Below are 19,284 nucleotides of genomic sequence, written 5' to 3' on the forward strand. Positions count from 1 at the left end.
TCTAGTGTGATGTGTACAAGTTGCTGCTCAGCTGTGTGACCACATAGAGTAGTGCATAGAGGGCTGCTGGCTGGGCTCTTCTACAAAGCACTGGGACTGCAGCATGGGACGTACTAAAAGGAATGACAGCTTCAGTCTACTAAAAGGAATGCCAATAGACTTCTAGAAAAATTTAATTTTATGTATATTTTAAAAACTCATACTTTTTAAATATATCTTTCACCCACCTATTGCTAAGGTACTTGGTCATGTTTTACATGTGGAATGACGGACAATTACTATGGAATGACATCTGTTTTATACGCCATATCAATGCAGAAATGTCAAAACAATTGCTTTGCTGTCATGGAATGCATCCCTATTTCTCACACATCCCCTAATCCCTTTGCATATGTGCTCCCCCACACCTGTACCCCACCACACAAGTCTCATAACGTGGAATGACGCCCGATTACTGTGGAACGACAGCTGTTTTATACGTGTTATATTTGGAGAAATGCAAGTTTTTACTGATATCTCTGCATTGACATGGCGTATAAAACAGCTGTTATTCCATAGTAATCGGGCGTCATTCCACGTTATGAGACTTGTGTGGTGGGGTACAGGTATGGGGGAGCGCATATGCAAAGAGATTAGTGTGTGGGGATATGGGAGAAATAGGGGTGGTTTTTTTTGGGAGAAATGCAAGTTTTTACTGATATCTCTACATTGACATGGCGTATAAAACAGCTGTCATTCCATAGTAATTGTCCGTCATTCCACGTCATTCCATATGTTAAACCTGACCAAGTACCTTAGAAATAAGTGTGTGAAAGATATATTTAAAAAGTATAAGAGTTTTTTTTAAAATATACATAAAATTAAATTTTTCTATCATAGAAGTCTATTGGCATTCCTTTTAGCAGACTGAAGCTGTCATTCCTTTTAGTACGTCCCCTGCAGCATGGCCTTAAAATATGTCTCTGTAGTTGTTTGTTACTTTGTTTCACACAACAGATAGAGCTTGCCTTCAAAGTTCACCTTATGTTTTGGAGAAAATATCCGATTATTTAGTGGAGCAGCAGTTAGAGGAGAGAAACCTATAATACAGAGGGGATATTCCACATCAAATCAACACAGGGTTTCAAACTGATTGTTTCAGATTGTAATGAAATTCGGTATAATAAATGCTGTCATGGGTGTAAAGAAACCCTTGAAATCTTAGTCTAATACTTACATTGGTTTTGAAGTTATATGCTTTTAAAGTTGCACTTTTGTAACGAAAAAATGGCTTTTAACAATTTTGAAATTGCATTTGTAGCTCACTTGATTGAGCTAGAGAATCAGGCAAGGTTTCATTTTAAACCTCTTGTTATAGGCTTTCATATGATATATAACACAGCAGAATGTTTCAATAAAAATTAAAAAATAAATTTTCTCAAAAAACCTAATTTTTACATTTTTGAAAAACATCTCAAATTGTTCATACTTTTGTTAATAAATCCCCAAAGTTTTATTCTGGGATCATCTGCTACAAGAGCTTTCATTTTGGACTGTTTGTTAAAATAATGACCATGAGAACTATCTAGGCCTGTTCATTACTTTTAATTTATCTTCTTAAACCAGTGGATTCCAAACTTTTTCAGTTCAAGGCACTCCTAGGGTCTCCAAAAAATTTTCAGGGCACCCCTAAGCCAAAACAATTATCAAGTAGTTCCCCGCCTTACTTACCATTGGCGCCGGCCGAGGCACCCCTGTGATATCTCCAAGGCACCCCAGTGATCCTTGTGCACAGTTTGGGAACCACAATCCTGTTGTATATTATGTACAATCACAGTATTTATTACTGTAACATTTAAAATATTTGTGATGTTATGCCTTTCACATGATAAAGGAAAGCTTACTACAATTTTTGTGCCTTTGCTCTGGATGGATGGTACTACTTGATGGGTAGGAACTGGCTGAAAGCTTCATTTGTTTTTAGCATGTCAGAAAGGGTGTACATTCGAGCTTGTGGAGTTAACGGATTCACCTTACCAAGAATATCTACCATAGTAATCTATAAAATATCTGGTTTCCTTGGGTATGAAAAAGATGGTGATGGACTAGCTGGATGAAGGAATGTCACTTTGACTTCATCAATGTTTTCATCTTTTTCCAGAATAAATGTGAGCCACCATTTGTTTTCATAGACAGCAGTTACATACCCTCTGATGTCAGCAAGTGGAATCTGATACACATTATCTTGAGAAACTGAATAATGACTTGCTCTTTTTCAAGTGTCCCAAGTTATTTTCTGCAGCTGCCACAAACTTCTGGCATTTCAGAAAATAATTTACACATCTATTCTGAAACAGTTCTCAACCCCTTCTTATTAGACGTATGATTAGCCTTTTTAAATGGGTTGAAGCAATGCAACATAAGGTACCTGACTATTTCCTCCATCTTGATTCCTCTTTGCTTCTCTAAACCAATTTAAACACCAACCACTGCTCTAAACCAATTTAAAAACCACAGCAGGCTTGGACTGGGCTCCAAGGGAGTCGGGGAAATAATTCCCATGAGACTCTCCTGAGTGGTGAGAGGAGTATTTGCTGAGCTCTGATTGGAAGAGCCCATCACATGCTTATTGAAACATACTGCAGTGTTATATATCACATGAAAGCCCTTAAAATGAGACTTTGCCCAACTCTCTACCTCAGAGGAGCTACAAATGCAAATTAAAAAAATGTAAAAAGCTAATTTTTCGTTAAAAAATTGGGGTTTTTCTTTACACTCAAGGCAGCATTTATTATACTAAATCGCTCTTTCGGTGTGTTTCTTTGGATTCAACTCCTCTCTGATTCCTCTGTAAGTTGGAGTACCATAAGCCTCTGTCTTGGGCGTTTTAGTACCCTGAGTGAGACAGGATATGGACTACCCCATCCTTGTGGGAGTCACATTTGCCATCATTTTTGCAGCGTGGTCAACTTAATCCTTTGGCAATGCTTAGTTAACAGTTAATATTTAAAATACGGCACCACATAAGAAGTAAGCAAATTAATTTGCACGACCAGGCTCTCGGGTGATGAAATTGCACATGACGTCTGGATATCTTGTGCCTAAAAACTCCAGTCAATTGGTTACTTAATAGCGCATGCTTTTGACAACCACCTAGTGCTATTGTGACATTTAAGCGTAATTTTTAGAATACTTGTCAAAGTTTCCCAGTTAAAGTAACCAAAAAAAAAGTCTCTGAACATGAGCATGAGCTCCTACTAAATTAAGCGGTTGTGTGGCACATGGAACAGATCTAGCCAGATTGTTTACTTGTTTCAGTCTTGCCTGCACACCATTATATTTTCCTGACATATTTGCTCTCTTGTTATAACCCTGTCCATGAATATTATTAGGATCAAATCTATCCTCACAAAGCTTCTCTTCTATTTGCGCATTAAGACCATTACCTATCTTCTCGGTTGTTTAATTAAAGTCTATAACACTGCATTGTCTGTCAACAATTCTAACATGTCTGATTCCACTTCTGTATTGTTTGTTTGAAAGGTATGTTGGTATTAGTAGCTGATGGGGAGTGCTGTTGCTGTATTGCCATTTGGAGGCTTCTGGGGTACCTCCTGGTAAGTTAGCTCTCAATTTAAACAGACATATGTATGGCCGACTTATATGGGACACTCACTGTTTAGAGTTAGGACCACCCTATTAGCAAAAGCGCCGTGGAGTGGCGGGTGGCTTAACATACATTTGCAAATGTGTGCAACTGAGACTTTTGCATTTTTATTTACAGTAGAAGTGGCCGCTCCTTTACTGGCTATAGCAGTGTGCTGGGGGATTTTTCTTTTGTGTTGTTCCTTTCAGGATAACCCCACCCTTTCAACCACCTTCTAAGAGCCTATAAATTGATTGAGTAACTTCCACTTCTGTAATGTCTAATTATTTCACAGAATTGTTTCTCGTTTTAAGATAATAGAGTAGTATTTTGCCTCTTCTGATCCTTGCCTTTACTCACTTTTTTGCTTTCTGTATCACTTCAATTTTGAAAAATCAATAAAAAAACTATTGAAGTTAAAAGAAATATTCCTAAATTGGGTTGGTCAATTTTGTCACATGAATCCCAAAGATGTTTCATTAAATTGCACCTTGCTTTATATCTTATGTTAGGCCTAGAATGTGGATATTTAAATTTGCATATCAACATTTCATTGTCTACACCGGCGGTTCCCAAAGTGTGCGCCACGGTTTCCAGGCGTGCCGCGGCGCTGTCACTGGGGTGCCGCGGGCGAGACATAGAAAAAAAAAAGAACACAAACTTACCAATCCACCGGGCGCTGGGACTCAGCAGCCTCCTCTCCCGCAGCAGCTTGTCACTGAATATCGACGGGAGAGAGGAGGCTGCTGGGTCCCGGCGCCTGGCGGATTGGTAAGTTTATATGTCTGGCCCGCGGCAGAGGAGTGACAGGGATCGTGGAAGCGGAGGGTGACAGCGGGGCAGAGTGAGAGTGACAGCGGTGCAGAGGAGGGACACGGCGTGAGAGGGGCAGTGGAGGGGGACACGGCGTGAGAGGGGCAGTGGAGGGGGACACGGCGTGAGAGGGGCAGTGGAGGGGGACACGGCGTGAGAGGGGCAGTGGAGGGGGACACGGCGTGAGAGGGGCAGTGGAGGGAGACACAGCGTGAGAGGGGCAGTGGAGGGGGACACAGCGTGAGAGGGGCATTGGAGGGGGACACAGCGGAGAGGGGCAGTGGAGGGGGACACGGCGTGAGAGGGGCAGTGGAGGGGGACACGGCGTGAGAGGGGCAGTGGAGGGAGACACGGCGTGAGAGGGGCAGTGGAGGGGGACACGGCGTGAGAGGGGCAGTGGAGGGGGACACGGCGTGAGAGGGACAGTGGAGGGGGACACGGCGTGAGAGGGGCAGTGGAGGGGGACACGGCGTGAGAGGGGCAGTGGAGGGGGACACGGCGTGAGAGGGACATGGCGTGAGAGGGGGACACAGCGTGAGGGGGCAGTGGAGGGGGACACCGCATAAGAGGGGCAGTGGAGGGGGACACAGCGTGAGAGGGACAGAGGAGGGGTGACAGAGGGGGCAGTGTGAGAGAGGGCAGAGTGTCTGGATGCAGAGGGCGCATTTTTGCATACAACTAAATAAGTATTTCTGTCCTGACCTAAATACTTATTACAATTTTTTGACCCAACTACTTCTAAAACAGGACTGCTCAATAATTATTTTGGAGGGGTGCCTTGAAAAAATTTGGAGACTCTAAGGGTGCCGCGAACTGCAAACGTTTGGGAACCACTGGTCTGCACAGTTGTGCCATCAGTCTCAATTTCTAAATCCTGATCCATTTCAGCAGTTCCACTGACAGCATGAAGGTTTTACTGACTCTCCGGCTCAGAATTGTACTTCTCCAGTGCCAAGGACACTGCTATAGAGCTTACTGTATCTGCATTGCTGGCTGACTTTGTGAGCCAGTTCTGAAAATGATGGGAACACTTACACACTTCCTCTTTTCTACCTCACTTTAGTTTTTGAGATTCTGCACCAGCTGGCTTCTTTTGGGGCCATCGTTTATTACTTAACAACAATCTGACTTTGGTGACTCGGAGCTGCGAGCTGAAATCCAGCGAGAAAATTACCGTAGTAACGTTTTTTCCGCGCACTATTACCGTAATAATGATAATAGTGTGCGGACCGCGAGATTTGAATCTTGGTATAATAACATGGCTGTTTTAGGTGAAGCAGTTCTGCGTAAAAATTCCCAGGTTAAAACACATTCAGAGTTATTAACATGGAATATGGTGGAGGCAGAACGGAACACATACAGCCCCTCTGGCCTTTAGTAATGGCAAGTATAACTGGTATAAGTTTCTCATCAGTCCTGCAATAGATGTGATGTCACAACGCAGGAAATTTACCTCATTTCACCAAAAAGGCAAAACCACTGTGATCGGTGCACCAATGTAAACCAGATAACTTGTTTCTATTCCAGTGAGCAACTATTAATGCTATTCAATCTGTACCTTGTATTAACACTATACTCTGCATTACAAACAGGGAATGTTGGTTCCACATGTTGCAATACGCGTTAAGCTGACCAACTCACGCCAAACTCGTCGTCTTCAGGCCAGTCTTACACTAAATATAAATATGTTTTGCTATGCTATAAATATTAATATGATCATTGCTATGCTTTTTATGCACATATATTTTAAAGGTAAGTACATCCAAAGCAATAGCAGTTAGACACTAACAAAATTGCTGACTATAACTTGGATAGGGAGAGGAGCTACAATCGAGGTTTAGTCACAAAACCCATTTTTACAAAAAAAACAGTAATGTGCTGTATCAATATGGGATCATGTATAAAGAAAAATATGTAGAATTCTCTGCACTCACTATAGACTTTATTATTAGTACAAATTAAATGTTCGTTCCACATATTGAAATGCGTTTTGAGATATATACAGTCAAGTCCATAAATATTGGGACATCGACACAATTCTCATATTTTGGACTCTAACTGCAGACTTTCAGCTTTAATTTGAGGGTATTTACATCCAAATCAGGTGAACGGTGTAGGACAATCAACTGAAAACCTATTTCATGGACATGTGTGGGTTATTCCCTCGTTATTTCATCATCAATTAAGCAGGTAAAAGGTCTGGAGTTGATTCTAAGTGTGACATTTGCATTTGGAATCTGTTGCTGTCAACTCTCAATATAAGATCCAAAGAGCTGTCACTATCAGTGAAGCAAACCATCATTAGGCTGAAAAATCAAAAACAAACCCATGAGAGAGATAGCAAAAACATTAGGTGTGGCCAAATCAACTGTAACATTCTTAAAAAGAAAATGCACTGGAGAGCTCAGCAACACCAGAAGACCACGGAAAACAACTGTGGTGGATGACGGAAGAATTTTTTGCCTGTTGAAGAAAAACCCCTTCACAACAGTTGGCCAAATCAAGAGAGAGGAGGCTGCTGGGTCCCGGAGGTAGGTGTATATGTGTCAAAGTCAACAATCAAGAGAAGACTTCACAAGAGTGAATATAGAGGGTTCACCACAAGATGTAAACCATTTGTGAGCCACAAAAACAGGAAGACCAGATTAGAGTTTGCCAAACAACATCTAAAAAATCCATTACAGTTCTGGAACAACATCCTATGGACAGATGAGACTAATATCAACTTGTATCAGAGTGATGGGAAGAGAAGAGTATTGAGAAGGAAAGGAACTGCTCATGATCCAAAACATACCACCTCATCAGTGAAGCATGATGGTGGTAGTGTCATGGCGTGAGCATGTATGGCTGCCAATGGAACTGGTTCCCTTGTATTTATTGATGATGTGACTGCTGACAAAAGCAGCAGGATGAATTCTGAAGTGTTTCGGGCAATATTATCTGCTCATTCAGTCAAATGCTTCAGAACTCATTGGACGGCGCTTCATAGTGCAGATGGACAATGACCCGAAGCATACTGCAAAAGCAACCAAAGAGTTTTTTAAGGCTAACAAGTGGAATGTTATGCAATGGCCAAGTCAATCACCTGACCTGAATCCGATTGAGCATGCATTTCACTTGATGAAGACAAAACTGAAGGGGAAATTGCCTCATGAACAAGCAGGAACTGAAGACATTTGCTGTAGAGGCCTGGCAGAGCATCACCAGGAATGAAACCCAGCATCTGGTGATGTCTATGCCTTCCAGACTTCAGGCTGTATTTGACTGCAAAGGATTTGCAACAAAGTATTAAAAAGTGAAAGTTTGATGTAGGATTGTTTAGTTTGTCCCATTACTTTTGGTCCCTTAAAAAGTGGGAGGCACATATAGAAACCGTTGTACTTCCTACACTGTTCACCTGATTTGGATATAAATTACCTCAAATTAAAGCTGAAAGTCTGCAGTTAAAGCACATCTTGTTTGTTTCATTTCAAATCCATTGTGGTGGTGTATAGAGCCCAAAATATGAGAATTGTGTCCCAATATTTATGGACTTGACTGTACATACACATAACTATATAATATAAGCTAATTCGGTACTAGGTGACAAGTATTTGGACGAGTGAGACAGGAACGTAGAAAAAAATACTTTCATATATGTAGGCGGTTTCTTGTCTTTATAACTTGTCTGCAAATGTAGAATTATTTTTGCTTTGAATATTTATATTTATTAGAGATGGGCAGGCTTGGTTTCCTTAACACCAAACCCACCCAAACTTTGGGGTACCGAGCTGAGTCTGCTCGGTACTCTCGCACCTATTCGGATTCCAAAACAAGGCAAAACATCATTGTGACGTTGTTGGATCTCGGGAGTTTTGGAATCAAATACCCGCCTCCACGGCTATCTAGCGCCATTTGAGAGAGGGACAGAGAAGGGTTATGTCGCAGTATAGAGCAAGCAAAGTTATAGAATCGAAATAGGAGGATGGTAATCCTAATATAACAGTCATTGCACTGTATTTTTCTGAATTTGCACTACAAAGTGGGGTCTGATATACACCCTTATAAAAGAGCTGAATTTCTGGGTGCTGACATCGTAATATAGCAGCCATTGCATTGTATTTTTCTGAATTTGCAATAATACGTGTAGGGTCTAATATACACCCAAAGACGAGTGCTCAGTTGCTAGGAGTCATTGATGAAGAGGAAGACAAGCAGGCTTGTCTGTAGAATTTGCAGGCAAATTCTACTGCGTTATATACATAACACCCAAAGACAAGAGCTCCATTGCTAATAGTAATTGCTGAAATAGAAATTATAGGCCTGCCTGGCTTGGTCTAAATTTGCAGTTACATTTTATTGTACCATAGCTCATACAGAAACAGGAGGGGTGGCATTGTTCTTGTCGCTCTCCAGTCTCAGTCATGATGATACTAATCCTACCACATATACTAAAGTCTATGTTCAAGTGCATACTGTTTTTAAGTCAGGGAAACAAATTTAAATAACAATCTTGTACCTTTTTAAAGAAAAAAAAAAAACTCTTAAAAAGGTAAAAGTTTACCGCACTCTCTTCACAGGTGACTTCTTCGCTGGACTAAAGTATATTCCCCTCAAATGCTAGTCTTCTTGCAGCTGATGCATTCTCCTACATGCTGCTGCAGAATCCAGAAAATGACCCAAACTTTTTCAGGACACAAACAGCATCTCCTGCATGTCATTTTTTAAAAGTTCTGTAACACCAAGTTGATTGTGTGAGCAAAACAAGAAATGTGATGGAATTGCCCCCCGCTGCAATGCTTTAACTATATTGGTGTCGTTATCAGAAATCACATATCCTCAGGAGAGTCCAAGCAGGATTAGCTATGTTGCAATGACATCCCTTACTTTTTGCAACAGATTGTCAGCTGTATGTCTCTTAGTGAAGCCGCTGGTACACAGAGTATCCTACTTCAGAAAAATGTGACCTACTTGGGTACATGCTGCTGCAATCTCCTACATGCTGTTGGAGAATGACGGTAAAGTCCAGAAATTTTTTCAGCCACAGACAGCATTTCCTGCATGTCCCTGTCATCATCCTCATCAGCAGCAGCTAATTATACAGCACCAGTAATTGTGCTGCGCTGTACAGAGCAGATGAGAACTAAGCAGAAACCATTATAAGTTATGCTAGTTAGGTAGATAGTTATAAGATATTGTTATAGGATATGTGAGCTCACATCAGTCCCTACCCCATTTAACTTTGCCTTGATTACAGGTGTTTTTTAATTTACCAAGGAAAATTTGTGTTTTTTTTACATTTTGGTTTCCCTCACTTTAAAAACACTATTTACCTGAGTCTTTAACATAGGTTTTAGCAGATGACGTACAGGCATTCCTATCATCAGGACTGGTGCCTGCAGCTGCTTGGTGCTCCTGGTCTGTTCTTGACTGATGTGAATCCATATCGATGGCACAGTACAATGTCAGTACACTTTAAAGAACACTGCAAGGCCTATTAATAATGCTATGGTTCAATACAATGTGAGTGGAGACTTTAAAAAATAAATTCAAGGCCGATTACTGCTGTTGAAGCACTTAACACTGGCAGCTATTTGGGGGTGAGCTATGGCACAGTCTTTTGGGCAAAAGTATATGAAAATCATATTGTGACCTGTGAGGTGCTAAAAATTGACTGGAAATGACTGAAAATTAGTGTTATTGAGGTTAATGTAGGTACAAAATAATAGCTAAATTATGTGATTTTCGCCCAACAAGTGGCATTGTGATAAAAAAAAGCAATACAAAACCTGAAGGCAATCCAGATCGAAAACCAAAATACGGGGGTAAGTGAGCATCTCTAATATATATATATATAATTACATACACACATGCACCCCCTTTCAAGATTGAAAGAGAATGTACACAACATTATAAGCTTAAAGGAGCATTTTACATTTCATACAAGTAACCTGTCACACTATGCTGAGTGAATTGCGTTAGCACATTTTAGCTTATATTGTATTTTGTTCCTGTTGATGTTTGATTCTGCATTTGTCCAAAAAGGTGTGGGTGTGTGTGTGTGTGTAAATATATATATATATATATATATATATATATATATATATATATATATATATAGTGTTTCCATCTCCAATGGCCAATTTGTTTTATTTTTTACTTCATACTTTTCCAACCCATCATTCGATTCCACTTGGTATACTGACATTGAATCATAAATATTTTTTTTATTCAGTGCATATTTAACTTGCACAAGATGGTCAAAGTTTGATATTATACGATTTTCCACAATATCAGATGTAGCGACTTTGCCAATACACAATTTATGTTAAGAATATACATTATAAATATTTCTATTTATGCTGTATAATTGCAGGAATAAATATAAGTGACCATTAATAACCTAATGCACTGCAGTCATGTCAATGAGTGATAATATGGGAGAGATATTCATTGTTAATACCGCATTTTCCCGAAAATAAGACCTACCCTGAAAATAAGCCCTAGCATAATTTTTCATAGGGCTAGTACTATAAGCCCTACCCCAGACACAGTTGAGAAGAGTAGAGGGGCCGTGGGAGAGCCGGGGGGCTGCAGACATTTTTCTGTACTTTGCCACTATTTTGTGCAAAACTGCAGAAAAACCACTTTCCCTGCCTGTTCAAGGAACTTTGTCATGTCATGCAAAACTATGGATAAGACAATGGTGGAAACCATAGATTACGGGACAACATCCAAGGGCTATGTTTTGATACCACTGCATCTAACACTGGAGGGAAAAGTGAATTATGTGTGCTTCTGGAGTCTGAGATTGGCCGACCACTACTAAATTTGGCTTGTTGACATCACATCTCTGAAATAATGCTGGAAAGGGTCTTCAATATCCATGATGTTTCTAAATCTCCAAACATGGAGCTTTTCGTCCACTTCCGAGACTTTTGACCTAGAATCGATCAAACTCCATTCAGCACAGCAATTGAAGTTGAAAAGACATCAGCTGTAGTTGCACCCTTGAAGGATGACATCATTAAGTTTGCAGTTGCTCATTTGGAGAAATTACAATCGAGAGATGATTACCGTGAGCTATTGTAACTCACCATAATTTTCTTGGGAGACATTCTGCCACTTGGAGTACATTTCATATTTCCTGGAGCTATCCATTGGACTCGCGCCATTTACTCCATCAAGATGTGGCTGTTCCGCAACCAGTACAATCCACAGCAGTCAGGGTTCAGCGAGTCACGGAAGACTCGCGGGATATAGTACTGTGACAAAGTTTGGCATCATCTGCAGGAAGTTTGTCTGTTCATTACTGCCATTTATGTGAGATACTGGTTCCAGAACTCATCACCAACTGCAGCTCCAAGGAATGACCTTGCCTTGTTACATGCACTGACTGTGTATCCAAACAAAGAAGTTGCAAAACTAGCCAAAATGGCATTTAACAACCATCAATGCATCTTTCAGAAATACTGGTCGGTTTCAGTTTCTTTGATGATGAAGTGTCAACAGAAAAAAAAAAAAACTTTATGGCTGCTGCTATCAAGTACTCAGATGGATCTGACAATCCTCTGAAATGTATTCTACCAGTTCAGCCACCAACATAACTTCGGCAACACTGAGTTTGATTGATCAAAATTCTTGGTCTGTGAGGAATTCTTGGAGTATGATCCGGCGTAATGGCAAAACCTTGAATCATACCAAAACAGTCAGAAGATTGCAGACTCAGTGAAGGTAGTAAATGATATTGCTGAGAGAGGTGTGGCGCTAATCCAAGAATTCAATGCTTCGATAACACGAAAAGAGTAACAGACACAGTTCATTTTGCAGGTCGTGGAGGAGCATCGGAGTAAGTTCTGCACGCCAACAAAAACTGTTGCCATCAAGAGATCATTATCAAAGTGACTAATGTAAAATTGGTGATTGTTTAAAATATTTGCTGAAAAAAAACATTTATATTAATATTTAATATATTATGAAAACGTCAACTGTATAATATTATTGAGCATTATAGCTTTGGGATAGTCAGGGTCATGCATTTCCTAGGTGTGTAGATAATTGTTTCTGACTTGTTTACCCAGGTGTTTGCTATATAAATGTATCTTGTCCACTTCAGCATCTATATATATCAGTTATAGTTTCCCGCTAGGATTGAGTTGTTTATAGTATTGTTCGTCTAGGAGTGTAAAGCTGCCCGAAAAGCGGTACCTTTAGGAACTTGATTCCACAGTTTTAGTTTACTAGTTTAATTCTCACTCCCTGTCTTGTCCTTTTATTTGTAAATGTTTATGTCTCTCCATCTGTAGTGGGATTTAATAGTGCGATCCTAAACCTCTATGTACGTGAGGGGAGACCGAATAACGGCCAGACTCCCTATAAAAATAATTCCACGCATCTAGGGTTTTATGCCCTTTTTTCATTAACACAATGACATTTAATATTGTATTGACACCAAAGGGTTGAAAACCCCTCAGAAAAGTTCTGTGTTTCATGAACCTAGACAGAAGCTATATGCATGAATTTTTGCATGATTGATTTTATTAGGAGGAGATTTTAGCACTGTCCTGTTCCATTTTCTTAAAAGATCTGCTACCTTCACTCTCCACTTCCACAAGTGCAGGATCAAAGGCTCTTGGCAAGTGCATGGTGCATCAATATCATGACAGGTAATTAATCAAATCAGGCCCTCACCCAGTGGGGACCACTCTTTCATTACAGTCTCATTGGACCTCCTCAGAATGCAGAGGGCTGTCCATCATGGATTTTTTTTTATGCAATCTATTCAAAATAAATAATTTTTCCAAGAATTACTTGGTATAGAATACTGACTAGTATAATAAGACACATGGCATACCCAAAAACATGTTCTTTAAATGAAAGGAATATAACAACATAGTCAAAATGTAGGGATAATAAGGTGGGGTGGATTAAGAGCAGGTGGGGTAGGAAGGGGAAGAAGAGTGATTACACCAGGGATATGTTTTTAATTCGGTTATCCACCATTTTGAAACAAGAAAGGTTTGGTTTGGTTCAGCTGAGGGTGCCACCATATCTGGCACATAAGGACACATTTTGTTTTTCTTCAAGTATTATTTTCCAACCAGATTTGTATTTTTGTAATGAATCAAACTCGACCCCAGTTAACAACTACCTGGGGAGCACACAAAGCAGTTATCAGTGGTACAATTGTAAGCCTTGCTACTCAAAATGAAAGAAAACAAAACAATGCTATTAACTTATTGATATTGCAAATTTAAGTTCTGGAACAGTCCCCCAAACTAACATACTCAAAAGGATTATATAAGCAATTTATTAAAGGGCAAATTGCAATCTTTGCTAGCTGAGTAACAGCAGCGTTTACAGCTTCTTTAATCAGAAATGATATAAATAAAGTAATAAGGTAGAAAATGTTAGCTAATAAATTCAGAGGAAAAAGAGCTGCCCAAAAATAGCATGATCCCAGACAAATTATTATATTCAAATACTTTTATGAAGCTTTCTATAATATTCGTAAGAAGGTTTATGAATGGGCATCTAACATTCAGCACTATCTAACCTCCTGTGACCTAATAATCCATCCCTTGAACTGTGCTAATTATAGGAACATCTCCCTTCTGAATACTGACTTAAAATATTTGCAATTGACTCAGACCCTTGTTGCCTGAATTGATCGACCCAAATCAAGCGGGATTTATCCTCTCAAGACAAGCTCTGGATAATACCTGGAGAAAATTAATCTAATTCATCATATAAGTAAGCCAAAAGTGCCCCCTAACAGTTTATGCAGAGAGGGAATTTGATAGTTTGTCTTGATTTTTCAGACATTAAGGACATTCAGTCTTCATGGGGACTTTCTTCAAGGCATTATATTGCAGTCTGTTAACCTTGGTCATAAATAATAGAAGTACATCAACATATTTTAATTTGGGAAAAGATACGAAACCTGGTATCCACATTAATATTTGCACCACAGGCAATCAGAAACAAGTCAAATCCAGCATAGTAGTGTGGAAAAATCAATAAATATTGCATTTTTAGCCGATGTACTTCTCACTCTTACTAATCAGCTTCTCCCATTACCTAATCTCTTCTGGGAGCTAAGTGTATACAATACATTCTCAGGATATAAAATAAACTGTTCCAAGGCAGAAGTATTTGTCCAACCATATAAAAAGCTCCTAGAGCTTCATTTCACATTCCTTTGGAATCCATTAGTTACCCAATATGTACGAATTTATTACCAAATAATATAATCAACCATTCCAAGCACCTCCCCTTCCCCTTGTTAATCCCTATTTATCATAATTAAGCAGCCTTGGATCCATCATATTTCTCATGGTCTCATGGATTACAAGAATAAATGTGAGTTTAAGATGATTGTTCTTTCCTGTCTTCTATATTTGTTTCACACAGTACAGTACCAGTGCTACTCCAACAAACATCAAACTCTGTACAATCAGGTTGCAACAAGTTCATGTGGGGAGGTTAATGGGCTAGGATTAAGAAATCAATTTTGAGTAAAGCTGTGATGTCATGGAGTTTGGGAATAGCAATTATTTGTAAATATGATCAGACATTCCAGTTAAGTCAGGTGATGTTGTGACATGCCCATTACTCGCTCCTCTTGTGCTAGATACCCTCCACTGACTCCCCATAGTGCCGGCTGTCTGATTGCCCTCCCCCTTAGGATGTAAGCTCTTACAAGCAGGGCCCTCTTCCCTCCTGTCTTTGTACCTATTCTTCTTCTCCAACTTCACTGTACTAGCTATACTTGGAGCATTTGGAGTCCTGGGGGTAAATTTAGCAAGCTGCGGGTTTGAAAAAGTGGAGATGTTGCCTATAGCTATCGTTTTGTAGAATGTACTAAATAAATGATAACTAGAATCTGGTTGCCATAGGCAGCATATCCACTTTATCAAACCCGCAGCTTGATAAATTTACCCTCTTGTATATGTTTATTGTTCTGTACTGTTTTACCCTGTCTGGTCCACTGTCTGTATTCTATACGGCACTGAATAAATCTTGTGCCGCCATATAAAGGAGAATAATAATAATATTTATGAGCTTCAGATCTCGGCCATCCCGTGCTGTGAGCTTGTGTGACCACTCTGTGGCCGAGCTGTTGTTGCTCCTAGACATTTTTACTTCACAATAAGACAACTTAACAGTTGACCAGGGCAGCTATAACAAGGCAGAAATTTGGCAAACTAACTGGTTCAAAAGGTGACATCCTATCACAATGTCACTTAGAAAGTCACTGAGCACTTTAGTATGACCCATTCTACTGCTAATATTAGACTATGGAAATTAGATAGCTGTATGCTTAATCTTACATACTAATTAGAAGGGTTGACCACATGTAATATATCTTGTAAGAAATTCAATCCAATTTGAAGTCCAATTAATGAACTGGTCATCATCTAACTTTATAGAGAATACCCTTACGTTGATGAACCTCTTTCTGTGCTGAGGGTGAAACAATCTTCCCTCCATTTGCAGTGGATGTCTACTTCCCATCTACATACTTACAGGGTATAAGAAGTACTTTAAACAAATGTTTATATTGACCTATATATATCTATAATACCAATAGGTAAAGTCACATTTCTCCTAAGTAAACAAGCCACCCATAGGTAGGCTTCCTCTTCTCAGTACTGTATGTGTAAGAGCTGGTACACATTGCAGCTATAATCAGATGTTCTTAAGCATGCTAACTGCCTTTTAATGCTAAAAAAAAATAAGTGAATAGATCTGTTCAAAACAACACTTTCTAAACAAATTCCTGCATTAACGCTTGGCACATATTACATTATGTTGCAGAGAAGCTTTGAGAACATGAAGGTCTGTTAAAAGAACAGTAAAATATTTTGTCTTTGCTTTTTAATAGGAATTGTTTTTCAGCTCCTGTGTATTCTAGACATGAAATAGTTCAGTTAGCAGGGAAATGGAGTATTGCAGTTCTAAGATTTATATTCTATATTTTCCTGCTAGTAAATCATATACCTCTTTTAACGAGACCTAGTTTTATCCGTACTCTTCAGAGACTGCTGGTTCTGGGATTCAGTGACTAACCTCACCAGGTTATGCCATAGCAGACGTGTTCTTTTTATCCTGCCAGACAGCACAGTTTCATTTAAACTGTATTTAATGGAAACCATACTTATTAGATCCATTTTACATGCATTTAATAGAAGAGTAAGTAAAATAAGAAAAAAAATATGAGAAAAATGTATAGCTTGCCTAAACAACTCTAGCATCCTTGCAGATTAAATTTATGTCTTGACTTGTGAGTATGTAATTAATGGTGTTAATTGTGTAAAAGTTACAACAAGCAATACTTTGAAAAATGTGTATTTTCCCAATATTTGTCTATTTTCCCTATTTAATTTAAAATAAAACATGTATTCTTATTTTAAGTTTAGTTAACTAAAAAAAATAAAGTCCCAATGAAATGTACCCATCATGAGAATTGGGATGGTCATGATGGTCAAGAGATAAAGTGGAAAATATTTTGATAAACATCTCTGGAATATCATACAAATAAAGTGTTGCTTATTTTTCCCTCTTTGATGTACTTTACACTTTGTTGTTTTTTAGCCATTGACAGTTTTGTCTAAAAGTATTTTTCACATACTTGCCAAAAGATAAGACAACCACACCATTTATGATCTCTCTGATAATTTATGTACAGAATGGTATGTATAAAAACAACAAAGAAAAAATCATTTTGAACAGTGCAAAACAAAATATCAATATATGTACATGTAATGAAAGACATGGAGTGTCTGGTCTGTGCATTTCTGGAATACATTTGGCCGAGTCAGTCTGTGTTTTAATAAATAATATGTACACAAGTTGCATTAGACTAATTTACAAACATAAAAGACTATAAAACAAGATATGGAGTAGCTAAAATATATAAACATATGCATGAATGAAAAACACACTGTCCGGCTGTAGTGTTCATGTCACAAATATACAGATCATTACAATACTGTTCCCTCTTGAAATGCTTCAATCCACCTAGAGGAGAATGAAAAAGAAAATAAAAGTTATATGACTGAATAAGTATCTTATTTATTTACACATACATAATATACAATGTTAGTGTGTTGTTGCTGCAGAGCCTAAAAGAGCAACCAATAACATTCACAAATACATATGTAAACATTGTAGAACATTATCAGAACAGACAATATGAGAAAAAATTTTGATTTTGGCTGGATATCTTTTCCTAGACTTCTTTAGCCACATTTTACAGAAAAACAAATGATAATTAAAAACTCACATGCAGCTACATAGCAAATATAAATAGAATCTCAAGTTCTATTAACATATGGGAACTGAACACATATCTGTGGGTGTTATTCATAGCTCTTCTGTATGATTTTTATGGCTTAATTTTAGGATGAATTGTTCATTAACAGTTTCATGGGATTTAAGAGTGGATAAATAGTTAAATGTATTGAACAGTCAGACTAATGGACCCCTCTATTACCTCTGGCAGGAAAGCACCACACCTGTATGTTTAGGGTTTGGTTTCTCTTTTCAAAATCTTAAGGCAATGACACAATCAGATATAAATCCCATCTTCCATCTGGATACAGAAATGCTGGTTCTTTGGCTCATGTGTAATGAAGCTAAGCACTCTCATTGCCGGATCACTTTTTAAACTGTAATTTGGATGCCAGGGGTTTATTTTCATAACACATACAAGCAATGTACCTGTCAGCTAGCACTGGAGGTAATAGGAAAAAATCTTCTCCACTTGTCTTTCACACAATGGAGAATCCAACTTAGTCTCTTTAGGATAAGTTATACCTTCAATTTTAAAATGATCAGTTTGTGTTACATGCAGCAGAGTTGAACGCCAGAGGGTAAATGTATCAAACTGCGGATTCATCAAATTGACGATTTTGCAGCCATATTTAAAACAGCAATTTTATTGAAAGGCAAAAACCCAGCGAGTTTCGCCTTTTAATAAAATGACAGTTTTATATATGGTCGTCAAAATCCCCCAAAATTTCCGATTTGATGAATCTGCTACTTAATATATTTACTCCCAGGCCTTTAAATGAGGAGGCAGACAGTAGGTGACACTTGTACAATGTTCTTTGGCATGTTAAATAGGGGGAAATTTGAGGGAATGTCACATACCTTTCAGTAGTGTGGGCATCATCAGCTCTGAAAACATAAAATAAAGTGTTTTTGTGCAATAGATGAATAACTTTCATGTCGTTGCTGTCTTCTTTTACTGCTTTGACTGTAAATCCCAGAAGTGGCTGGCTCTCCAAGGCTGCAATGTCCTAGAATTATACAAGACAGCTCACATTTTGGACACGTCACTTTCTATTTGTCTAACAGTATAACTACATCAAATCAAGTCTTTACAGGAAGTACACGGGACATGCCAGTGAAACTTGCTTTTACTTTGTGGGTGGTCATGAAAAACAATTTGCTTAACATTTAAATATAATAATACATCATGTTAGACTTTAGCATGTTTAAAATTGAAAGTGCTCTTGCTAACTATCTGTTGACTATCAGCTTTGTTCACAAACAGGAAATTGGGAACGGATAGCTATATTGCTTTACCCAGTGGATACATGTTATTTTAATAGTGTAAATGTTTCTACTTGTACACTATATAGATTAAAATGAAAGGTACACACTCCATTCTTCTGAAAAAAAAAGTGGAATGGGAGAGGTTATTTGGAATTGGCACCAGGCTCCGATTGTTCTTCGAGGAGCATTTTTTATATTATACATGTGTGTATTTCTTTCTATGTGGTCTGTCCTCACAAAGGTCTGGACGTTTATTCCATCAATCTGAACAAACATCATCTTTCTTCCACAATACATCACCG

General features: G+C 38.6%; 1 protein-coding gene across 2 annotated transcripts in view; it reads right to left on the bottom strand.

The window, feature by feature from the left end:
• Positions 1–17,078: 17,078 nt before the first annotated feature.
• FGD6 (FYVE, RhoGEF and PH domain containing 6) overlaps positions 17,079–19,284 on the bottom strand; it is a 75,423-nt gene continuing 73,217 nt past the window's right edge. For both annotated transcript variants that reach the window (XM_075209413.1, XM_075209412.1), the window contains exons 20-21: positions 18,575–18,723; positions 17,079–17,440 (exon numbers count right to left, since the gene is read on the bottom strand). In XM_075209413.1, the coding sequence (XP_075065514.1) occupies positions 17,404–17,440; positions 18,575–18,723 (186 nt within the window). In that variant the 3' untranslated portion in view covers positions 17,079–17,403. The remainder of the gene's footprint in view (positions 17,441–18,574; positions 18,724–19,284) is intronic.

Source organism: Mixophyes fleayi, chromosome 4, assembly GCF_038048845.1.
Source record: "Mixophyes fleayi isolate aMixFle1 chromosome 4, aMixFle1.hap1, whole genome shotgun sequence".
NCBI classification, from domain to species: Eukaryota; Metazoa; Chordata; class Amphibia; order Anura; family Limnodynastidae; genus Mixophyes; species Mixophyes fleayi.